The sequence below is a fragment of the Mustela putorius genome, unplaced genomic scaffold, assembly GCF_011764305.1.
Source record: "Mustela putorius furo isolate JIRA1106 unplaced genomic scaffold, ASM1176430v1.1 tig00003845_pilon_pilon_pilon, whole genome shotgun sequence".
Lineage (NCBI taxonomy): Eukaryota > Metazoa > Chordata > Mammalia > Carnivora > Mustelidae > Mustela > Mustela putorius.
Window position 1 is genome coordinate 25,771,847 of NW_025421998.1, and position 26,702 is coordinate 25,798,548.

The 26,702-nt window shown below is 34.2% G+C and overlaps 1 protein-coding gene across 4 annotated transcripts in view; it reads right to left on the minus strand.

Annotated features, from left to right (window-relative positions):
- The window catches only part of HGF (hepatocyte growth factor), a 101,142-nt gene that overhangs the window by 50,741 nt on the left and 23,699 nt on the right, over positions 1-26,702 (minus strand). For all 4 annotated transcript variants that reach the window (XM_013060667.2, XM_004739619.3, XM_004739621.3 and 1 more), the window contains 4 exons: positions 25,229-25,349; positions 23,747-23,865; positions 8,601-8,775; positions 5,907-6,034 (listed from right to left, as the gene is read on the minus strand). In XM_013060667.2, the coding sequence (XP_012916121.1) occupies positions 5,907-6,034; positions 8,601-8,775; positions 23,747-23,865; positions 25,229-25,349 (543 nt within the window). The remainder of the gene's footprint in view (positions 1-5,906; positions 6,035-8,600; positions 8,776-23,746; positions 23,866-25,228; positions 25,350-26,702) is intronic.

Consider the following 26,702-nt stretch of genomic DNA (forward strand, 5'->3'; position numbering starts at 1 on the left):
ATCTTGTTCTCTTCTTGTCCCAGGCCTCCTGGAATCATCAGTGTCTCCAAGGGAACTTTCTTTGTTTTACAGTTGAAAAGTAAGCAGAAGATAAATAAGAAATAGATGCCAAGGGTGCTTTTGTTATATGTGAATTTAAACATAATTTCCATGTGTTTGAAGGGAATTTATATATACTTTTTTTTTTTTTAGAAATCTTAACGTATTTTGTTCATTGCTTAAGTTTTTTGGTCCTTAATATTTTAGTTTCCAGAATTTTTATATATTAAAAATATTTTCTTGGGGTGCCTGGGTGGCTTAGTGTGTTAAAGCCTCTGCCTTTGGCTCAGGTCATAATCTCAAGTCCTGGGTTCGAGACCCACATTAGGCTCTCTGCTCAGCAGGGAGCCTGCTTCTCACCCTCTCTCTGTCTCCCTCTCTGCCTACTTGTGATCTCTGTCAAATAAATGAACAAAATCTTTAAAAAAATTTTTCTCTTTATCTATAATATACATTCCAACACTTATTTCCAAATTTGTCATTTGTCTTTTTATTTAGATATGGGTTTTGGAGGTCCCTGGGTGGCTCAGTTGGTTAAGCATCTCACTCGATTTTGGCTAAGGTCATGATTTCAGGGTCATGAGATCAAGCCCAGTGTTGGGCTCTGCAGTGGGCATGGAACATGCTTAAGATTCTCTGTCTCCCACCAACCCCCATCTTGCTCCGCTCTCTGTCATGTTTTTTTTCTCTCTAAAAAAATAAATAAAGATAAATGAATGAATTAATAAATATATATTATATTATGTAATATTATATATATATAATATATATATTATATATATATGGTGTATGAGTGTGCAAAAGCATTTGTCTTGGTAAGCTTTTAATGTAGTTTATCGTTTTTGTTTTTATTTTTTCTTTTACTGCCTCTAGACTTTGAACGTTAATTAAAATGCTTTTCACCATATTAAGTTAAAAAGGGATTCTTCCAGGTTTACTTCTAGTATCTCTATGGTTTCCTTTTGTACATTCAGATATCTTATACATTTGGAGTTTATTTAGAGGTATACTATAAGGCATGGGTTTAATTTTATCTTTTATAATTTTATCCATTATTATACTTTAAGAAAAGTTCATTTTTCATCTGATGTTACATAGTGCCACATTTTTAATATAACAAATCTTTGGAAGGGGTCTGTTTCTGCCCTCTCTGTTTTTTCCAGTTGTCAATTTATTCATTGCACTAGAACTAAAGTCTTACTTAACAAGCTGTTTATAAAATGTTTTAATATCTGATAAGGTTAATTACCTGTAATCACCCTTACTTTTCAAGATTTTCCATAGTATACTTACAATGTTTATTCTTCCAAGAGAACTACAGAATCAGTTTGTTTGGTATCAGAAGACTTATGGATCTATTTATTATCACATTACATTTGCAAATTAGTTTAGGTATGGGTGCCTGGGTGGCTCAGTCTGTTGAGCATCTGGCTCCTGATTTTGGCTCAGGTCATGATCTAAGGATCTGAGATCAAGGTCCAGGTCAGCTCCATGCTGAGAGCATAGAGCCTGCTTAAGATTCTCTCTCTCTCACTATCCCTCTACATTACCCTGCTAGCACTCTCTCTCTAAAAATTAATTAATTAATTAATTAATATTAGCTTAGGTAGAATTGATGTATTTATGATGTTGATTTCTCATATCAAGAACAAGGGATGCTTTGTCACGTTAAAGTACAATTTTGGGGCTTTCAGTGGTGATTTTAAGATTTTATTATATAGATTTTGCACATGCTTTCTAAATTTATATCTACTTTTAGTTTTGTTGCTATTATATAATTTTCCCCTTAACTAAATCTTCAAATTCATATATGAATGCTATCTTAGTGAATTTTTTATTACTTGACTTCAGTTTTCAAAGTATATTACTATTACATCATTTGCATAAATAAATAACTTTGGCTTTTTTACCAATAAACATGCTTTCTTATTTATATGGAATATCTTCTTATTTATATGGCTTTTTTACCAATAAATATGCTTTCTTATTTAGATGGAATATTTATATGCTTTCTTATTTATATGGAATATCTTAAATATTCTTATTTAATACAGTATTAAAGAGAAACATGTTAACCTATGTTAACTTATATTTTACAATGTTAATGAGTAAAGACAGTATACATTCTAGCTTTCCTTTTTAACTTCCTAAGAATGTCTATAATGTTTCCCCATCAACTATAAAGGATAAATGCTTTTGTGTATGTGGGCATGTCTATGTGTCTATATGTGTATATGTTATAATGTGAATATATTTTTAAGGCAGTCTCTGTCTCTCTGTTTATATATAGAGAGATATAAATCTGGATAGATGATAGATAGATAGATAGATAGATATAGATAGATGATAGATAGATAGATAGATATGTGTGTATAGTGTGTGTTTTCCAGAAATGCTTATTTGGGTACTTTTATGAGAAAGGAGTGAATTTTGTTAAAGGAATTTCAAAATTTATTGACATTTATTATATGATCATTTTTCTTAGATCTAAGATGAATTGTGTTAATGGGTTTCTAAAACGGAATCATTTTTTTCTTAGACTAAACTCTGTTCAATCATTATGTATTATATTTTAAGTTGCTTTATCAGACTACTCAAATTTCATTTAAAATTTTTATATTCACAAATGAGATAAGTTTACTTTTTTCCTATGTTACCTTAGTCATGTTCAGGTACTAATATTGTAATGTCATCACTACTGATGGAAGTTTTACTGTATTTTTGAGCTACATATCAGTATATGTAGCATTGAGATTAACTGGTCTGTGAATGCATCTAGGGAGCGTATTTTTTTTTAATATTTTAAAATTTATTTTCAGCATAACAGTATTCATTGTTTTTGTACCACACCCAGTGCGCCACGCAATCCATGCCCTCTATAATCCCCACCACCTGGTACCCTGATACCCCGCCCCTTCAAAACCCTCAGATTGTTTTTCAGAGTCCATAGTCTCTTATGGTTCACCTCCCCTTCCAATTTCCCCCAACTTAGGGAGAGTATTTTTTGATGGAACGATTACATTAATAAATTTCCATATTTCTTCTGTAAGAATAGGTCTAATTCTTTGACTAATTTAATTGATCCAGTGACAATTTAATTCAAATAATTTTAGTTTTCCTAGTAAATTACTTATTTCATTTTTATTTTCAAAGTTTCTTACATGAGGTTATACAAAATAGTCTTTTATGTCTTCTAATTATCTTGTTTCAATGGTTATTTCCCCTTTGATAATTATTATTTTAAGTTTTTGTCCTTTCTTTTTTTCTTGAGTCAACTAGCTGGTGATTATCTATTTTGTTAATTTTTTTCAAAGAACCATCATTTTGCTTTATTCATTAATTTTACCATTATTAGTTACAGACCTTACTAATATCTGCTTTATCTTGGTTTTCCTTTTTATACTGCTTTTAATTTACTTTTTTTCCCCAACTCAAAGTTTGAAATTTCATTCACTTTCTTATTATTAATGATATTGATATAACTATTTAAAGCTATGAATTGCATTCCATTTACTACCCTAAGTATTTATGATATCATTTGATAAATTGTGTTTTAAAAGCTTTTTTAAAGAAAGTCTGTAATTTCAGTTTTCATTTTTAATAGTTATTTGATATTCAGTTGGAAGACTATTCATATATATGCTAATTCAGATGTTGCAAGATTTAGGAAAAACATTTCTAACTCATCAGTCTAAGTGTTTATATGGAAAAGGAGAAGAGCAACATCCTTCCTTGTTCACGTGTGTGTATGTGCACGTGTGCATACATATCACATATTTAACAATGCATACCATTAGCTTGGCAGTATCACACAATGGCATCACCATTAAAATCTGATAGCTTTATGTTGGATTAGCTAACAGTGTCTCTTAAGTGGATGTCTTCATTTTTTAGTTGCCCCACAAAACCTAGCACATTGTTGCATGTATCAGGTATAATACATTGTTTAAAAAATATAATATATTGTCAAAAGTAATAGAAAGCTCATTTTAAGGAAGGTTGTATTTAATCCCAGCTGTGCTAATTTGAGAATTTAGGCAAGTTATCCAAATTTCATAAAATTAATTTCTTCATCTATTAATTTCTAGATTTACTAGATAAGCAATAGCATTGGCTTAACTTGTACAATCTAAAATTCTCATATTCTATTACCTGATTCTTTGGTAAGTGATATTTATGTACATAAAAGCATCTTAATATATGTAAGAATCTTATTAAACAATTGATCTAATTTGCCTTATCAACTCATATTTAAATGAATAAGACAGGGACAAAGAAGATCCAGGTGGTACTAAACCTCCTTTAAACATTGGTTTCAGGGCACCTGGGTGGCTCGGTGAGTTAAAGCCTCTGCCTTTGGCTCAGGTCATGATCTCAGGGTCCTGGGATCAAGCCCCGCATCGGGCTCTCTGCCTGCCTCTCTGCCTGATTGTGATCTCTGTAAAATAAATAAGTAAAATCTTAAAAAAAAAATAAACATTGGTTTCAACTTTTTTTCTAACCAACCTTTAAAATCTGCCAAAGAACAGTGAAATTAACTGAAGAGGGACTCAAACTCTCTTCCCTCTATAACTTTTAATAGCTGCTCATGAAAAATGGCACTGCAGAAAAAGTTAAAGGATGGAAGAAGTATGTATAGAATAATAAATCTATGAAATGGAGCTTTAAATTTGGCTTGGGCTTTTTAGGATGATTTATGACTAACCATGATCATCATAATTAAATTTATGGCCAAGAATATGATTATTTAAAAATCATAACCCTCAATTCATTATATACTAATAAATGCCCAGATTCCAACATCATCATTAACCTTTGACAAATGATTTCTTTTTTAAACCTATCTCAATCTACTTTTCTCTACTGCTGCTCCCTGAAACGATGATCTTCAATGGCATCTATGTTTCCCAGTACAATGGTGATTTATCCCAAACCCCACTGCTATACATCATCTCCGCTGCTGACCCCCACGTCCACATCACTCTCCTCTCTTTCCTGAAATACTGAAACAGTCACACAATGAATTCTCCTGTTTGGGAGAAGTTGTCAAAAGTTCAAAAATTATGGCTATTTTCCATAATACACTCAGAGTCATCCTGTTAAAACTTAAACCAAACAGATCATCTAATTTATCTTTTTGGAACCATACAATAGAGTTCCTTCTCTTTCAGAATAAAAATGTAAATCCTTCCAATTTTCTAAGGAGTATGCGATTTTAGTCCAACCCTTCTCTAACCACATCCCCTGTGACTCTACCCCTTGCTCTGTACCAGCAACAGTGATGTGACTCTACCCCTTGCTCTGTAAGGGCAGTGATGCGCTTGCTATCTCTTTACCTTTCAAGCACTGTCCCGCCTCATGCCTTTTGCATCTGCAAGTTTCCTCTACCTCAAATGCTGTTTACAAGTTATATGCACATGGCACATACTGCTTCTTCCAGGTCTTCCTTAAGTGTTCCCTTGGTATGTCAGATCTTCCCATACCATTAAAATATGAAATAACACCCTGTCCTCTAACCCTGGGACATTTTTCTCTCTGGCACTCACCGCAAACTAACTCATTCCCACTTCTATTTTGCTTGTTTTGTTCCTGTTTTCTGTTTGCTGGAGTTTCTGGAGTTCCACGGGAGTCAGAGAATTTTGTTGTGTTTACTAGTATATCCCCAGTGTCTAAAACAGAGCCTGACACTAGTATAAGCTCAAATAAATAAGTGAGTGTTGAGCAAAAGAATGTATAAAAGAAATGCAACTTCAGACTTGGTGATTTTGTTTGAGAACTAGCAAAACTAGTGCAACAAGAAGTAGGTCTCTCTTGAGGCATTTCCCCTGAATTTAATCGTGCCCACCCTGCAAAATGTCAGCTATTACCTTGTCCACTTGACACATCACATTTTGGAATTTGGGAGCAGTAGCCAACTCGGATGTTTGGATCAGTGGTAAAACACCAGGGTGACTCAGCCCCATCTGGATTTCGGCAATAATTTTCTCTTAGGTCCCTATTGAGAATAAGCATGTTAATGTGAATTGCCAGAGTTTTTACAAATGGTAAGTTAGCGCTATTAAATTTCTAGAATCCCAGAATGCATGCATGTTTATAAATAGAGTTCTAAGTTTTAGATTTAGGATAGTTACAACAATTTAGAATTCAGCATACACAACTGACATTGCCCACATTACTGAAATAATTAGTCAGATGTCAGATGTCAGTATTCTCTTCATTGCACAGGCCTGGAGTTCCACACAAACACTATTGCTTCATGAAAGGGAAAAAATAGTACCACTTCATTTTTCTCACTCATTCTCAACACTCAGACGCTCAACTATTACAATTTTTAAAAACTGGCCTATTATTTATTATGTTTTCATGACCCATATACAATGTAGAAACAACATCTATCTCTCTTTGCTGAAGAAAGGCTATTATGAATAACTGTTAACTATTCTCATTTAAAAATGGGAGTTCTATCTATCCAACATTTGATAAAAAAAACCCACAATAGCTATTTCTTCTTTGAATTCTGTACTTTTTTTTAACTTAATTTGCTGTATAGATTTCTTTGCCTTACAAAGTACTTCTTTATTGATTCACAAAAATTATTTGAAATCTTTATAAATATTTCTATAAAATGAAGGCCTTTATAATACAGAAAACTTAACTGTAGAATAAATTGTCAATGTAATAAATGTATATCTTTTATTTTAGCAGTGATTTAATTAACACTGAACTTTTCAACAAGGAAAGAGTCTATACTAATATTCTCTATATGTAAAATAATTTTACCTTAACATAGGGTTCACATTAAATAAAATGTGAACTTCATTATTTACTCTTCTGAAAAATGTTCTTTAATTTGAAACAAGCTTGGGTTTTCTCCTCATAGACCGATGGCTAGTAATTTAACAAAATTAATATTCAGTATATTAGAAACTGCCTTATATATATCACTTAGGTCCAATAAGAAGTACTACAATTTTATTAATACCCAAGGTCACCATTAGAAATGGAGAAATTTTTTAAGGAAGAAACTTGGATTTTGCAGTAAAATCAACAAGTTAAGAAGTTATCTAGTCAAAATAGGTGCTGACACAAACTGTGTTATTTAAGATTATGAAAACAGTGATTGCCAATAGTTACAGTCACTGGACAGCAGGTGTTCATAGTTACAACTCATATTAAAGTAATTACTTTTCTTATAAAATTATTAAATTATTAAGATAAAGATAATCTTTTATTTCTCTTAACTAATTTGCACTTACATTTTAAAAATTTATGATAGTATAAAATATGTGCATTGAGTTTTACATCAAGTTTACACAAGTTTGCTATTTTAGATGAATAATTGCTTAGTTAAATTCTCTTGAAAATTTGTACATATACAATTTTTTACTTGAGTATTATTACCAGTCATTAGAAATTAACAAAACATGTGAATGGCACTGACACTGTCTTCTCTGTTTGTCTTAACTAATCTTTTGTCATTTTCTTTGCTTTCTCTACTTTGGTATTTATTTCTGAGGTGTGAAACACATGGGTCAGGAACAGAGAGAACTTCTATGAAGAATATGAGGGAAGCAAACTTACAATGACAAGTAAATAGGTGTTATTATAAAATAATGAAAATATAATAACATGAATTATTTACTATCTGAGCAAATACATTGAATTGGCTAAAACAAACAAAAAACACCTATAAAATATCTTCTCTCTCCAGTGGATAGGCCAACTAGTACTCATACTTCCCCATCTTGAAATGTTAAGCTCTCTTATTAAAAGCCAATTATATAAAGCCAATATATGTTATTTATAGGTGCTATTTCAGCAAAGCCACTATGAATGGCACGTGTGTTATAAGTTTCAAAAGCAATCATTTTATGTTCCTCATAACAAGGCAGACAATTTAAAAACACATGGCATCGTGGCTGTTCTGTGTAGCAAAAGTCAAGTGGTGAAAAAAAACAGCCACGGAGAAGGTACATAACAGCAATATAATTGATATTCAAGGGCAGTTTCTTTGGCTTGATTCATCTAAACAATTGGTTCACTTTCCCACTCTTTAAAGGAAATCTGAAACAGCAGAAAACATATTTAAAATTTTTAAAAATAATATTACTTCAAGGTCAAAAATGTATCAGTTTACATTGTTGAGTGAAATCAAGGCATGCCTCTTCTTGTGAAAGAAAAAAATATGTAATTTCCCTTAAAATTAATGTGAAATATTAAGAAGGCACTAATTTTAAACTTGCCTGGTTATCATTACCATTAATGATTTATTAAAGGCACCTGCAAAATCAAAGCTGTGATCAGAAAACTGGGGATGTGTTTCCCAAAATACAGTACATTAACCATCTGATTCAAAATTATCTAGAGTGCTCATTAAAATGGATATTTGGCCTCAGACTTAAGGAATCAAAATATCTGAGTGGATGAATCTGCCTTTTAACTCAACTTGTCCCTAGACACACTACAGTTTAAGAATTACTAACACCAAAATTCGTTGAGTAACCATTCCACCTCATTTCCTGCAGAGTCTACTGAAGTTTATATGTGCCTAATATACTCACTTGCACTTGAAATTTTCAGGAGTTATGTCATGCTGGTGAGGATACTGGGAATCCCAACGCTGACATGGAATTCCATTCCAAATAGTACTGATGGTGCCCCGGTAGCCTTCTCCTTGACCTTGAATGCATTCAGTTGTTTCCATAGGGACATCTGTGTCATTCATAGTACCATGAGCTATTGGTAAGAAAAAATATTAAACTTGAGTAAAATCTTATAATTTGTCACTTACCTCTTAGTTTTAATTTGCATACATATTACTAGGGTTTTCTGTCACATAGGTTTTTTTTTTTAATTGAGTAGAATTAAAATTCAAGTTATCATTATTGTTATCTCACTCAACCGAAAGGAATGAGTTACTATGGTGGACTCAACTATAGGATTCCTCTGCTCATGAAATAGAATGTTCTAGCTTGGCTTGACATAGACTAGTCTGAAAGAACATCATATGACAGCACTTAAATTTCCTAGATCTATCCACCCATTGATTAATATTAGATGTAAAATCTTTCTATCTATTAATGTTTTTAAAATGTGTTTTTTAATCACTTTTCTTACTTTAGAAATTGAAAAACATCTATTAAGTAATATAGTGACCACATAGGGAGATTAAAAGGTGCTATGCTGGGGCATCTGGGTGGCTCAGTCACTTAAACATCTTCCTTTGGCTCAGATCACAATTCCAGGGCCCTGGGATGGAGCCCCATGTCAGGTTTCCTGGTCAGCGAGGAGTCTCCTTCTCCCTCTGCCCCTTCCCCTGCTCATGTTCTCTCTCTACTTCTCTCTCAAATAAATAGATAAAATCTTTTAAGAAACTTAAAAAAATAAATAAAAAGCACTATGCTATATGTTTGGCCATAAAAAAGAAAGAAAGGGAAAATGTGACTAAAGAACAGGTTTTTTTAATCAATTTATCATTATTACCATCCCCATCCCAATTTTCTTTTCATTCAAACACTAAAATAGTATATTTTTGGAAAAATTCTTTAAAGGCATTTTACTTCCGTGTGGCACTATAACTAATATATGCTAAATAGACAGTATTTCTTTTTGCATTTTAAGGTTATTTATTTATTTAATTTGAGAGAGAGTGTGCTGGCGGGGGGGAGGGACAGAGTGGGAAGCAGGTTCCCTGCTGAGCAATGAGCTTGATGTGGGACTTGATTCCAGGACCTTAGGTTCATGGCCTTAGCTGAAGTCAAATGCTTAACTGATTGAGCCACCTAGGTGTCCCTAGACAGTATTTCTGAAATGACTCTACAGTTAATCCTAATGAGTTTGTTTAAAAACATATAAAAGTTGGTATTAGTATTATCCATGATTTTCCTCCAGTATGATAAATATATTCTAAGCTGGTGTCTTAATTTTTTAATCAATTTTTTAGTATTAAAAGAAATCAGCCATTCCTATGCAGAATTATCTCTTGGGTTTTTTTTCCTAGTCCAAATACAATTCTTACCACATTTCATACAGATCAAAAAATCTCCATAACAAAGTAAGAAAAAATACAAACTTAAAATTTTACTACAACTTGGACTTTCTCTTTACTCTTTAATGTTTATCCAAACAAAATGTAACTGAAAACTTTCTGGAGCAACTAAAATTCATACACTTTCTCAAAACATACATAAAAATATTTATGATTCAATAGAGTAAAATCAATGTAAACTCCCCAGTTACCTTTACAATCTAAATGGTCATTAAAGATGTCCCTGGATAAAACTCAAACTGACATACTCTAATACAATTTAGGATTTGAATAAATGCCTTTGATTCATCCATTTTGGAATTATATGTATCATTTCCCAAAAGAAGTCAGAATTAGACATGCCTTCAGAGGCTAGGGATGTCTATAAAAGTGTTCCATCTTTAATAGTGTAAGTTCATTTTTTTTTAAAGATTTATTTATTTATTTGACAGAGAGAGAAATCACAAGTAGACTGAGAGGCAGGCAGAGAGAGAGAGAGGGAAGCAGCTCCCTGCTGAGCAGAGAGCCTGATGCGGGACTCGATCCCAGGACCCTGAGATCATGACCTGAGCCAAAGGCAGCGGCTCCACCCACCGAGCCACCCAGGCGCCCCAGTGTAAGTTCATTTTAAATGGATCCTCAATTTCATTTAAATGTATTTCTTTCTGGAATGTGTGGCTGGCTCAGTTGGTTAAGTATCAAACTTTAATTTTCATTCAGGTCGTGATCTTATGGTCATGGAATTGAGCCCCACGTGGGACTCCCTGTGCAGTGGGGAGTCTTCTTGAGATTCTCTCTCCCTCTCCCTTTGCCCCTCCCTCTGCTCACATGTGTTTTCTTTCTAAAATAGATAGATAAATCTTTAAAACTAATGGATGAATGATTAATAAATTAATTAATACATAAATACATACATACATAAATTTCTTACAAATAACTACTCTTTATGGGGCTTAATGTTTTATTTCATTCAATTCCATGCAAACTAAGTGGAACCTAAGTTTGGAGTTATTCTATGAAACAGTGGAAAAGAAGGAAGATTAATTAATGACCATGTCAACCACTGGAATATGTTGTATAAACGGACTTCCATATGTTGCCCTTAAAATAACTTTTCTTCAGTTCCATTTAAAATATATTTTTATCTTATATATCTACTGCAGGCAATGAAAATTTGGCCCAGAAATACCCTAAATTAAAAGGAACTTCAAGTGGAGATAAGCAAAATATCCAGAGAGTAATCCCAAAGTGGTCATTGACAGTTGATTTCTGAGAGTTAATATATGCTGATATTGGTAACATATCAATTCAGGAAGAACAAAATTTATTGGCCTGAAGAAATGGCTTGTATGAAAAACTTAGTGCTAGTTAATCAAGTCCTTTATTATTTTAATATTTAAGTTCTTAGATGAGGGGCTTCTGAGTGGCCCAATTCCTTAAACATCTGCCTTCGGCTTAGGTCATGATCCCAGAGTACTGGGATCAAGTCCCACAGCTTCTCCCTCTCCCTTTGCCCCTCCCCCTGCTCATGCGCTCTCTCTCTCTCAAATAAATACATAAAATCTGTAGAAAAATAAAATAAAGTTCTTAAATGAAATAGAAAGTAAGATAGATTATACGGGTCCTCAGGAACTATATTTTATCAAAAAAATGCCACCAAGCTACTATATTTCTGATGGTTTAGGTTAACTGTTAAATGATGTGAAGATACTGGGTGTATGTGGAGGGGAGCATCTTTAAAGGGTGATAACTTTAAAACAGTTAAGAGACCAAACTTGTACTGACCTATTTCATATCTAGTTACATAACTATGATGTAAAAAAGACAAAAACAAATGTCTTCAGCAACATATCAATTCATTACCTTAACATTTTAAGAAGTAAAATTTTTATTCCCCTACTTCTTGGGCACAAGTTCCTTGGAAGCAAACTGAGTTAGGATTTAGAACCCAGACAAAGGGAGGAAGGTCAGAGTTATGGCAGCCAGAACAAAAGTACTTTAGTTAATCTTCTTAGGGACTACTTATCTGTCTTGGGTACTTCTACTGTCTCACTTTCCTGTGTATTTGTGTGCATTTGGTTTTATATGTTTATTATTGACATATTTTTCTCAACTATTACTGTGACATTGTGAACATATAATCTAAAAACCCAGTCTTGGTGAGTTTCAGGGTCAATCAGGGCAGCCTTTGGTTAGATGTGGATCCATCACATCTCACTGAGAACATAGCTAGAGGCTGAGCCCATGAAAGATTAACATGTTCTGCTCCTTGGATACCACAATGTCAATTTAAGATTAAAAATCAGATATGGTTTCTAGAATTGTTTTTATATAAGAGTAATTGGATTTACAAAGTATTTTTCCATAAATATTTTTATTAAAGCAACATTTTATAGAAATAACCCGTGATAATTAAAATTTGAAACACAAAGCTCTAAACTCAAAACAATTTAATTGCATTTTTAAAAATAAAAAGACAGATAATAAACAAATATTATCATAATTCATTAAGAAATCAATACCTAGGAAATCAATACCTAGGAAATTCGGTGAGTAATCACATGTTCATCAGAAAATTTGAAGAGGAATCCTAAAATTTTAAGGCTAATAAGAAGTGAACATTTTCCTAATTTGAGGTAGAAGTTTTCAAAGTTTAGGAGTATCTGTGAAAAGTAATATCTGTATTACTAAGTAATATCTATATTATAAAACCCTATGTAAAAAAAACGAATAAAAATATTGAGGAAAATATTTCACTATTGATTCAGCCACTAAAATTCCAGTGTGAAATTCAGAGACCTACCTGTTGATACTAACTTTGCACCTCAACTGCAGAGGTCCCCAACAAGTTTTAATTAAAGATTTTTTTCACTACAATCATAAAATCATCATTTGGACAATTTTGTTGAAAAATTTTTCTTGAATTTCATTAATATTATTTAAAATCTTTGATATAAATTTAAGAATCACTAAATATTCACTTAAAGACAGTGTAAGTTAAAATGAGTAAATAAAAACACAAGTTTGGATTTGTTTTAAATAATTGGATTATTTAACAGATTCTAATCTTTTGGTGGAAACTTGAACCTTTTGAAATTATAGAAATTATACAATAAAAAGAATTACTGCACATTAATAAAAATAGAGCATAGTAAAGAATAAATAGAACTTTTTATTAGACCTTGCTATAGACTGAATGCTTGTGTCTCCCCCAAATTCATACTTCGAAATCCTGTTACTGGACAAGAGTAATTGAATTAATGTGATGGTATTAGGATGTAGGGCTTTTGATGGGTGATTAGATTATGAAGGCAGATTGTTCATGAATGGGATCAGTGCATGTATAAAAAAGATACCACAGAACTCCCTTACTCTTCTACCATATGAGGAATCTCCTGGAACCTTGGTCTTTGATTTCACAGCCTTCAGAACTCTCAGAAATAAGTACCTGTTGTTTAGAAGCCACCTGGTCCTTGATGTTCTGTTACGCAGCCCAAGACAGGCCTCAACAAAATATTTAAAAAATCTAATTAGTTAAAAATATATATTTATAAAAAATAAAAAATTAAAAAAAATCTAATTAATAATATTCTTTTTAAACTTTTGTTTTAATAAGCATCCATAACTTTGAGATATACAACCTCAAACCGCTTGATGTTTTAATTCATTGGAAATATTCCTTATGATTTTAACTATGAACTAGCAGTACTGAGATAATATTTTTCATTAACTAAAAAGTGCCTTCTGACGTTAGCATGTCTATATTTATCCCATTTGACACTCAGCTCCTAGAAGTGACCTCATAAACAAAAACTACATGATTTCTGGTGGCAATTATAGAATAAAATGAAAAACTTCATTATATTATTTGAATATATTATCTGATGAGGACCATGTGAATGATTTTTCATAGACCATTTACCTGTGATGCAAATGTTTCAACTCTGTTCCCTACATAGGTAGTTCATACTCAAACAAGATGAATTATTCTTGAATTGCCATAAAATAGAATGCTTTATCTGTCCTACTATATAAATAACAAAACTTGGTGCAAAAACAAAACAAATGTTTCATACCAATCGATTTGGGAAAAACTATTAAATATGGGGGAAAGCTATCCCTTTGGATTTAAAACTTTAACATGGGACCTAAATAAGAGAAGATTTTGAAGTGTGTAGTGCCAAGCAAAGTGTTAAAGAAGCACAGGAACATCCCTAAATATCAGCGGACATTGATCAAGTTTAGCCAAAGCAACATGTGTATCTTGTGTATCTTCATATCATGTGTATCTTCATATACACAAGCATTTTTGCAAGTATGTCTACCAGGCACACCAAAAATACTAGAAACACAAATATGAGAGTTCCTCACAAATAAAACATTTGTTCAAGGTTGTCAGTAATGGCTACCCTTTAGAGCAAGTACAAAAATAGTTATATGATCCTTAGTGGCCTATGAATGAAGAAATGTTTTTCTTTGATGATTGACACAAAATGTTCTATTTGAAAATGCTTTACAAAGAACATGTGCTACTGAGAGTTTTCACTGTCCTTTCACAACATAATCAAATACCATGGGTGCCTCTTGGAATATTCATTTCACTTCATTGGTATGGATGTGTAATGATGATTGCTATAATATCTGGTCAGGAATTTCAAAGTTTGAATAGATTTTTTGAAAGAATAAAGATAAACTGTTATGTAATCCTTTAGATGAACATCTTGCCACTCAACCAAAAAACCACTAGAACAAGATGACTAAAAATAAATATGATCCATTTTCTCAGTGAAAGTCTAGCCAAATTTTTGCTGAGATACCACACAGCTCTGATGGAGGTCTGAGAAAGGCAACTGGAGATTATGAGTGCACGTGTATGTTACAGAGAGCCATGCCCAAAGCTCATAACCTCTACATGAACGATTAGTAAATCCTTGCAGTTACAGTCCCTTTTCCCCCCCAAATTCTAAATTTCCCCATGGTGGTATGCTATTGCTGTTCTTTTGCCTATAGCTAACAGCAAGTTGTTCCATAGGCCATTGGACAAATACCTGATTATTCCTTGGAACACTTCAGCCCAACCTAATCTATTCCCACTTCAGCTGCTGAAGAGCAACTGAAACATAAGGTTTACTTTAGGATGATCCCTGGAGACTGATTACAGTGTGTAAAGCTATTCTCCCGTCAACGGACTTGTGCTTTTTGTTCTACAAATGGCAAGATCAGGTTCAATGAAAATTTAAAGAGCTTCTTGTTTTAAAATTGACATGGGAAAGTAGTATAAAGACCTCCAAAGTACAAACCTCAAATTGGTTGTACATTTGCTTTCCATGTGAACCTAGAATTCCTATCTGAAACTTTTCCCTGGAAGCCTTTTCTGGTAGAAAATGCTCAAGGGACAAGACTTTCATGAAAGGTCTTCATTCTATACTCTTATTCCTTAGAAGATGACTTGAAAAAGACCTCCAAGTATAAGATCTGTCCCTTGAGAAAGGGTATTGATGTTTTTTCCTGACTCAGAATCAATGAGATTTTATGTCTATGCATCTCTTCTAGCCTTGGATGAAATAATAAAATACAGAGAAATATAGGCTTTCTTTAAGAAAGAAAATAATTAGCTAAAATTATTTTCCCAACATGTAAACACACAAGGGTACATATTCTCTTAAAATGACACCAATGTACATTGGTTACTGGAAAGAAGGATTCTTTTATTTATTACCAGTGGCAACATGCCTAATTTAGTCTGCTTGGACCACCATAACAAAATACTATAGATGAGGTGGCTTAAACAATAGAAATGTACTTCTCACAATTCTGGAGGCTGGGAAGACCAAAATCAAGGTACCAGCCAATTTGGTTTCTAGTGAGAGCTGTCTTCCTGGCTAGCAGATGGTCACCTTCTTGCCATGTCCTCATATAGAAAAAAGAGAGAGATCTCTCTCTTACTCTAAGGCTACTCATCCAGCAAATTAGCATCCCACATTTATGACCTCATTTAACCTTAATTACCTCCTAAAAACCCTATCTCCAAATATAGTCACATTGGGGATTTAAGGCTTAAATTACGAATTTGTGGTGGAGGGGTGTTGCATGGTTCAGTCTATAACAATAGTTTGAATAGAAAGATATAAAAAATCTGCCTTGGTCACATTTCTGAAATGAAGAGTTGTCTTATGGGTATAAAGTTTCAGTTGTTCAAGATGAATAAATTCTAGAGAACAAGTCATTTCTACAACATAGTACCTATAGTTAACAATACTATATCATATACTAAAAAGATATCAAGAGTAGATCTCAGGTTAAGTGTTCTTACACATACTTAAAAAGTGGGATCCAGGCAGGAGGAAACTTTTGAAAGTGACTATTATGTTTATTACCTTGATTTTGGAGATGGTTTCATGGATATACAGCCATGTTCAAACCCATCAAATTGTATACAATAAATATGTTGAGGTTATATCAACTACACCACAGTAAGTTGTTAAAAAAATTAACGAAATGATTTTGGGCACTTATCTATCTAGAACTTAAAAGAAAAAGAGAAGAAAGAGGAAGAGGAAAATAAGGTAAAACATGATGAAACTTGTCTATTTTTTTGGTAAAGAAAATGCCATTGAGACAACCAGCAACAAATGAACAAAAGTAGCTCAGGGAAGCATGAAACCTTAAGATGAGTTGAGGATATAGGAAGAAACCTTCCTGGGTAGTAATGTCTAAGAAAAGCTAAGTTGTCATATGAAAGAAAATCTAGAACCATAGAAAAAATTCCAGGAGATGCGCTCATGCACACATGCACACACGCATGCACGCACGCGCACACACACAGAGAGATGAAAAGCTATCACTGTGTAGAAATAACATTCATTCATTCAACAAATCCCTGTCATGTCCAAGGCAATGTGCTGACACAAAAAAGAGACATGATCTTTGCTCCGTTGGAACTTAGAAATTTTGATAGACCTATTAATCAAATAATTTCAAAATCAAAGGTAAGGACCAGACTCTGAAAAATACTTAGAAGGAGAGGTTTATGGTGGTATAAACATATAATAAGGAATTTGACAAGTCAGAGAAGTCAAATGAAGAAATGATAACTGAAGAGATCATAACTGAGTTGAAATTTGAACAATGAGTAGCTGTCAACTGGGTGGGGAAGGACGAAAAAAATTTCAAGGCAGAGGAGATGACAGGGGTAAAGGAACTGCAAATGAGAATATGGAAAAAATGAAGTACAGGAAGTAAGCTATTCTGGCTGGAATAGACAGGAATACTATACAATGGTAGTATAGAAGGTGGGAGATATGGGTAGGGAACTAAAAAATGGCTTTGTCTTTGTTCAAAGGGTTTTTTTGTTTTTGTAAGGTTGAAGTAAATCATTGAAGCATTTTTACTTGGGTGTGTGTGTGTGTGGTGTGTGGTGTATTAAGGATACAAAATGATATACTCAGATTTTTATATCATTCTGTTTGTAGTGTGAAGAAGGGATTAAAGGGAAAAAAACAAGTAAATATGGATCCAGCTCCTTTCAGAAGGCCATTTAAATATTCAAGACAAAAATAACACTCTCTTAGATAAAGGAGACAGCATGGGAGTGATGGCCAGATTTGAGAGGTACATAGAAGAGAAACTGACAAGTCTTAGTGATGGACCCAATGTGAAGAGTAAAGGAAAGAGCATGTCTAGGATTATTCTAGGTTTTTGGATTTTAAACGTAATGGTGGTACCAGTCATACAAATGAGGGTTGAAAAGCAGATTAGACCATCCTACAAGATAAAGGAAGAATATCAAGTACAGGTGATAGATGATGAAAATCTCCAACTGGGTGGTGAGTAATAGAAAACAATTGGAGCAGCCAACAGGTATATGAGAGTTAATGTATATTCTTTTTTTTGGTTGAGTTAATATATATTCTAATGGAACCACAGCCTATTTTTCTGAAAAAAAAAAAAAAAACAACGTCAATAACATAGTTATTTTTCATTTTAAATATGTTGTATTTATTAGCATCCAATTAGATTAGTATTTTAATGAATTAATATTTTAATTTCCAATATTATAAATATTGATTCATATAGTTCAATACATGATTTAGGGTTCTCAATAATGGTAGAGTGTAAAAATATCTTCAGTCCAAGAAGTTTGGAAACAAATAATTTAAATAATCAATTAGATTTTCTATGTTGTATCAAACAAAAGACAGATTTTCAATTTCCAGAGAACTATTTTCATTTCAGAAAAATATAGTTACTCCCAACAAATATTATATCTCTTTGAAAGGTAGTGAACTAATCTATGGAACAAACTATTATTCAGAATACAAAGTGATTATAGAGGAAAATCATAAGAAAATCAGCACTTCTTTCAGGGACTATACAGGACTCCCAATCTTGTTATATATTTGTAATGTCTTAAAATTCAAAATACCTGGAAATCTATTAAAAATTATATAGCTAGGTAGACCAACATATGGATGGTGCAGAGCAAAGGTCATTCTGTGCAGCACATGTGAAACATGGTCGTGGAATTTTTAAGGGAGAAGATCCATAAAGACACCCCTGCCCATTAGCTCCTTCAGGCCAACATCTCAGAGTTCGGTTTCATCCAGTTCTGCTCACTCAACTGAGATGTTGTCGGGATAACTTGGTGAAATGACTCCCTCTATGAGACTCAGTGAGCCTACCTCAACATGGAGATGAGAGACTTGACCCAAAATTCTGAATCAGGTGACACTGACCCCTGAAACGATCAATTGCCTTCTACATGCTCCTGTTGCCTGAGGAAAAAGCCTGGTAGAGGAGGAAAAAGACAAATAGGAGCCAGAAATAGGATGAAATTCAGGGCTAGGGCACAAAATTCTCTCAGGAGCAATGGGAATGCCTGGACCCTGCTCAGAGGGCCTTGTACAGCGATGTGATGTTGCAGAACAAACAGTAGGAACCTGGTCTCTCTGGGTGAGGATAACTAGCTTACAGATGACAGGATCTACCCTTGGGTATCTACATTTTCCCTCTGTGCCTCTATGGAGCCCCTGCACTCATTGACTGAGATAGAAACCTTACTGACTCAGAAATAGAAAGCTGCTTAATGCAGCATCTGGACTTGAAACTTGCCCCTTCTTCAGATGACCAGCTTACTTCATTCCACATAAGGGGTGGCTCCAGAGCTTAAGCATGCTGAAACCTTATGGAAACTATAACATATCCAATTCCCTCTTTTCTACCCCTGTGCTTTTGATTGAGTAATTCTTAGAAGAGAACTGGGTATATGCATATTATACTATTCTGAATGCATTCAGAAGGAGGTAATCTGTTCATAAAATTTTGAAACCACTTTTCAGCTTTCTTGAGTATAACTATCAAATAAAATTGTAATATGTTTTTAAAAAGGTACACAGCCAGAATATTTGTGAGCAGTTGCCATTTGGGTAGAAATTGTCTACTGTATGGGGGGTAACTGAGAAGGCCAGTCCCAGAACACTGAGGCCCACATTCACTTTCAGGGATGTACTCACTAATTATAGGACTAAAAGGTTGGAAACAAAGTGACAGGAACAAATTTGTGGTTCATTCAGCTATTTAACAAATAAAAGGAACAGAACAAAGTATTCAAAACCTCTACTCTGAAAGGGTTCTGAATATGCCCATGTCAAGGCTATATCAGCTTTTATTTTACTAGTTAGAACCAATGCTCTGAAATTCAAATTTTATATAGAACTTGGAGTGTTTTGTTCACTTCTATATCCCCAGAATCTAGAAAAGGGTTTCAGGTATAAGAGCTAGACAGTAAATATGTATTGAATAAACCCTATGGAAAAGGGGTCACCGATCTTTCTTGTGTTTTCTGTGTGCTCCCTGGAGTTGCTGCTCTGCAAAGGTTTTGGCTGCCACTATGTACTTAGGATTTTGCATGAGCTTCAAAAAAGACTGAACTTACATGTGGTCTTAGCACAGACATCAAGCACATACACTTCGACATAAGAAGGACTAAACTTTACCTTTCTCCTCAAAGTTACGTGTCTCTTAAATATGCATCATCTATCTAATAACTTAAAAAATATTTGACTTTCCTCTTTCCCTACCTTCACATTCAACTTGTCCTCATATATTGGACACCCAAGTTCTTCAGTATTGTACACATCCTTCCTCACCGTTATTCTCACTGCTTGTTGCATTAATTCACATGACTGAATTAATTAATTAATTAATGTGAATTAATGCAGCCTTTTCAAATCAGCTCTTCTCAGACCCACCTGCCTCCTTTCTTAGCCTCTCCACACCAGTTACTGGAAATATATAGTAATTCTTCAGGTTCAGTGGTCTCTAGCTGGTGTTGGTATTTTTGGTTTTGCTTTTGTTTTTTTGTTCCTGTTACTAAAAGAATTTTTTTTAAGTATCTATGTTCTCTCATATGTTTTTAAGTTGACATCTACATTTTTATGGCTGCAAAAGATGTGATTTCTAGTATAGGTTAACTACTGACATGTTGAAACCAAAAATTTTATATCATACTTTTATATGTGTGAATGGACTCTAAATCCTGGAGTCATTTGATACCTACCTATTCCTGGATAAGTGTACATTATCAAGCTCTTTTTCTCCTTGAATCATTTTTTTTTTCCATTCTACTTTACTCATGGAATGTTATTTGAATTTAATGTATTTTATGCTGGAGAGACTTATTCTTCACCCTATCATACTTTTCTGAAAGGCTTTTATATTTTAAAATTATTTATTTACATTTCTTGTGACCACAGAATTCCAAGAGGTAAATACAAATATACACCACACACGCATATACACACACAAACATATATTCTGGATAGAGTTATGTAACAATACTGCATAAATGATAAGCGGCATGAATATATAGTATTTTCAAAGGTCTCTTGGTTGAATGTCACCAAGGTTTTTAGGACAGTGCACCACAATAAAATTCAGGAAGGATGGGAAGTTTGCCTTTGTTCAGTAGGAAATAAAGGGAAATTGTGAATGGGAAGGAAGGATTTTGAACTTGACTAACTCCTTAATAACACATGCACTTCAAGCAGAAGTTTTGGGGCAAGAATTCATACGGAAGTAAAAGAGCTAGAATTTGAACCTCTAAGTTGTTCATGCCCACAGACCCTGAAGAGAGACTTTGTGTTCCCCTGACTACCTGGATACCAATTTGGAGACTTCTGTATTAGTTTATGCCATACATCGAAAGTGAAGAGATTTTGCAGATGTAAGTCCCTAATAAGCTGACTTTAACTTAATTAAAGGGAGTTTGCCATGGATGGTCCTGACCTAATCAGGCGAGCTCTTTAAAAAAGGATGTAGAAGTCAGAGGTTCAAACTAGCAGAAAACTATGCTGTTGGCCTTGAAGAAGTAAACTTCCCTATTGTGGAGAGAGTCATGTAGTAGGAAGTATCAGACAGTCTTTAGGAGCTGAGGACCTCAGCACTGCAACCCAAGAAACTGAATTCTGTCAACAACCAGTGAACTTGGAATGGGATGCTGAGTCTTAAATGATACAGTGTGGCAGGCACCTGGGTCATGGCCCTGTAAAGTCGTATGCAGAGAACCCACCTGAGTTATGCCTGGACTTTTGACCCCCAGATATTATGACATAATTAATAAGCATTTTTTTAAGCCACTAAGTTTTTGGTAATTTGTTATACAGTGATAGAAAACTGTTACACAGTTAAAACCATCACCAAATGTCTTGGTGTTGCCTCATAGGCTGTACTGTAAATGTAGACCAAAATATTTGGAAGCAAATTCATAAAACATTATATCATAGGCTTTCCAGAATTGCAGAATGTCAACTTTAATTCATTTGAATAAAAATGTAGTCTCCATATATGATTTTACAAACTAAAAGCCTTGTCATAATGAAATATTTCTAAAATATTCCCAATGTTTAAAACATTATTTTGTTCTTAACTGTATAGGTTTGGCTTACAAGTTCTACCATCCTTTCCTTAGAATTAACATCCTATAAACATCATCCTCTGTTTAGCAAAGTTATCTGAATCACTGCATGTTAGTTGCATAATTAGCCAACTCTTCTTTGGACAAAAAAGAGAAAGAAATATATCTAGTAGTGAGGAATTGTCATACTTATTTTATTTCTTTTCTCTCACAACATCTAAAATAACCAAACACTGATTGGTAAATGAATGGAAGGACAACAGTGAATGTGCAGGTGAGTATGCATGTGAACGTGTGTGTATCTGTGTGTGTATTTATACGGATCTTATTCCAGAGACAGTTTATAAAAGTATAAGAGTACCTAAAACACACACACATATACACACCCAGAATGGAAGGGAAACATGGATTATAGTACCTAAGTAATCTATAACAATGGAAAGCTTAACAAGATTTTAAAAGTCAGCAAGTGGAACTAACCCGATCTATACGGAGAAACACTGTCACAGGAGTCCTCTTTTATTTTAAGGGACCAAACAGATGATTCAGTTTCCTTGGAACATTGTGTTCACATCCAGAGCCTACCAGATTCTGCAATTACTTCACAGATGCTAGACACATCCTCTTTTTATGGGCTTTATTTGAGTTGTCCAAAACATTTCCTTTTATTAGCAGGTCTAAGTGGGGAGAGATTTACTTTGGCACTATCACAGTGTGGATAATATTGAATTAAGTTTGTTCAAAGGAATATCTCCATCAGGCTGTACTAGGAAAATAGGCAAATGCCTATCCCTATCCTCAGAACTGTCCACTTATCATTTAGGCTGCTGGTACCTGATCTTATGTAGGTTATTTGTCTTTATATATCCATATATATGCATATCTTTATATTATCAAGCCAATTTATAATGTAATTATACCTTGCTAAACTCATGTGATTCTACTGGTCTTAAAGTATTTTAGGATCCAGCTGAAAAAATAAGACTTGTACTCATAGAAATAAAAGCATGGCCAAATCTAATTATCCAGAATTATTTCAAAGAGTAAAAATGTGTATGTTAACCATGGAAGAGAGGACCAAGTATACAGATTTAAAAAGCTACCACAAAGCAAGTGACGACAGAAGGTTTTATCAAAAATTCAGGAGTGTTGAGTAAAGGCCTGTACATAGAAAACAACCATAGCGCAGATAGAAGACAGGTTGGAACAACACAGGCTGTGGACAAGGCAGACAGAGAGGTGGGGTCAGCAACTAGAGATTAAGGATGTCTGTGAGAATCTTCCAGTAGACTTCTTAGTCTTCCTTGCAACTCTGCCATTCACCAAAAGAGGTTCACCGTCACTTGACAGCTCATGTTATGTCTGGGGAGGAACAGTATGGAAAGGACACCAGATTGGAAAGGAAAAATCTAAGGTCCTTGCTTTTATGGCCCTAATGACATTAGGATACTGCACATAATCCCTGATCTTTTTCTCCCTCAGTGGGTTGTTTTTCTTTTTTTAATAACATGAGAATGTTTAGGCCTTCACCGTAATTATAAATGTTTTCTGTATATATGTTCACTTGCATATTTATCTCTTTCAAAACAATGACTCTGAAAATTCCAAAAATTTGGGTAGAGTTATGAAACACATTCTTAAAACAGTAAAACCTATACACACTAAAGCATCAAGTAAAATAGCTGTTAACCTGTCTCACTAATAATCGCCTGCTTAGATCCAGTCTGTGAGAGGAAAAGGAAGCAATAAATTTGACCTTAACTTACCACACATTTTAATTGCACAGTACTCCCATGGGGTGTCAGGGTCAAGAGTATAGCACCATGGCCTCGGCTTGCCATCAGGATTGCGGCAATAATTATCATCAAAGCCTTTGTCGGGATATCTGTGAACCACACCAAGAAAAGTGTCATGTAAATCTGCCTGGAAACACCACCCACCCCTCAGTTCACAAAATAATGTTCGACCTAGCTTTGCTACTACTAGATGGGGGAAGAAAAGATTTCCTGTTGTGCCTTACAAAAACTGCTGTTTATCAACTTTTGCATCTGTTAGCTCACATATCTAGTAAGTACAGAATACATCCCTTTTGCTGGTAAGTTAGGTCCATTGGTACCTGTCTACCAGCTGAGGTCCCAAACTGAATCCTCTTCTCACAAAGCCCAATTAAGGACAGATTACATAAACATGACCTCAGGTAGAATGCTCATTAAGAAAAGGGGTCCTTTTCTGAGGATGGCTCAAAGTTCAAACTGAAAGTTAGGTTTCAATAGTTCTGTTACTAATGATAGCTCAATTTTGAAAATAGAGCCCTTCTAGGTCATGCCCTCTCCTCCACCATGGCAAGAGAGAAACTCCATCACACCAGTCTCTCTATACCTTCCTCCCTTTAAATTAACAAGGTCCTGAATTGGTGACTTCATTTTAATTGCTACCATATTCCTTCTGCACTAACTTAAAAGACAAGAGATACATTTAAAAAAAACCCAAAACACATAGTTTGAATTTAATTTAAGAGAACAAGAAACAAACAAAAAGAAAAAAAAAAAAACACCTTTCAGAAAGGTGGGGATAAAGCTTCCCCTATAATTGTATTTTTATTCTTTATAATAAAAATAAAGTAATTTTTAACTAAATATTTCATATGAAATGAATGAACCAAAGGTAGACATATTTTTTAAACCATTTATCTCAAAACCCAATCCTGAGGAGAAAAGTAGATTTGGTGGCATGACTTCTCCAGACTGGCAATTCTAAAATACGCTAGGATAAAGCAGCCAAAGAATTGTTTGCTTCACCTTGCATTCCCTTCCTATGGGCATAACTTATGTCATGGTGCCACACATGTGACCCCACTTTACCCAGTCACTGAAGATGTGGCTTTAGAAGAACATTAGCTTGTATCTAGCAACAATGCCTCCTCCCATAGCTTGGACTGTGGTCATTACTTAATGAGCCTCTGTCTTTTTCCTGCCATGGAAGAGAAAGAGGAAGCTTCTGTTAGTGCTCCTCTTCTGCACCCCACTGATGCTCCTGTGTTCAGGACCATTATGACTTCAAGGGACTCAGTCTACTCAGTAGACACCAGTCAAATGTGTAGCCAGAATTCTCATATACTTCATGAGTCCCTTCACCTCAAGGCTCTCCAGAAAATATGATATAAAGAGAATTTCTAAAGGCAGTTCATCATGGAGCAAATGTCAGTTTGTAAAAAGAATCATTGGAAGGATGATTTGGTAATATTTTACCTTTCTGGCAAGAATTTGTGCCGGTGTGGTGTCTGGTGATCCCAACGCTGACAAATCTTGCCTGATTCTGTGTGATCCATGGGACCTCGATAACTTTCCCCATTGCAGGTCATGCATTCAACTAATAAAATTAAAGTATGGCATGTTAATTGCTTCTGACAGAAAAATCCAGAACACCACTTTTCCATTGAAAGAACATTAAATCATCTGTTTAGCAAAAAGATTTTTAGAACAATTTATGTACCACTTTAATGTTGAACTGGGGTCTAATGTCCTTGAAGAGTGACATAAAATATTCCCCACAGAGCTCTTCATATAGTTTACGTGGGATTTGTGTAGTTAGTGTTATGCATTTTTTTCATAGTACCAGGACGCTTCCTTTCTAATTTTTCAATAGCTGTCCAAAAGCACCCAGAAACTGGAAATATAAGACAGGCCCTTGAGATCTACCCTTTCCTGGTCTAAAATGCACAGAATTTCAGTGTCTATACTGACAGTAGAATGATTCCCTTCTTTCAATGTACCTCAAAATACATAAATAGGAGATACACAGCTTAAAATGAGTACACATCATGCCCCTAGGTTTAATGCCAAAATCAGGACCAGGTAAACTTGAGAGATTAACTTCAAACATAAGTGTGGTACTATTCAAAGAACAGCGATATTTTAAAAGAAATCATGGTTCCTCTCTGTTCCTGAGTATCCATGTTGAATAATTGGGCAGCCTTACATTCTTATCTAGACTAAGATAGAAGATGACCTGCTATTGAACTCCTTGTACTCACTGTCTTTAAAATGTATAAGCTCATGTAATTATGCAGGATCCCACTGATGATTCTGTGAGGTTAATTAATAGTTCTCCTCTGGCTGGCCTCTTATGTTGCACTGAAAACTCTGAATCACATCAGCTAGCTGAAAATGAGACTTCTCAAATGGACAGGTTGATTTGTAGCACAGCAGGAATCCTGTGGAATAAATCATTGCTTGGCTTTCTTATGAATCCGGCAAACTTCCCCAAACACATCATTTGTATCTTGTGACTACTGACCATCTAACTTTAGCCAAAGCAGGGAAAAGATATAAATGTTTAGCTTTATCCGTTGGTATCTGGCCTAATAGGTATATGTAATAATTTGGGATATAATATTAGAATAATCACTTCTGGACCTTTGATTTTTACAACCTAATAGGACAGTAACTATTAACTTTCTGAAATATAAGACCATTTGGCTTTATCCATCCACTTCTTTTTATGTAGCTTAATCTATGAACAAGACAAGAGATGAATTCAGCTTCTTCTCATTCAGTTCTGAGATTCCCCAGACTACAGTCGATAAACACCTGATCATAAATGAGAGGTGCTCTTTTTGGCCAAGGTCATTTCCACAATAACATGTTCAACATGGATTATGCATTATTACATCTCAGCTTTCCAGTTCAACGGGGTACAGATTATTTAGTTCCCTTCTTCAGA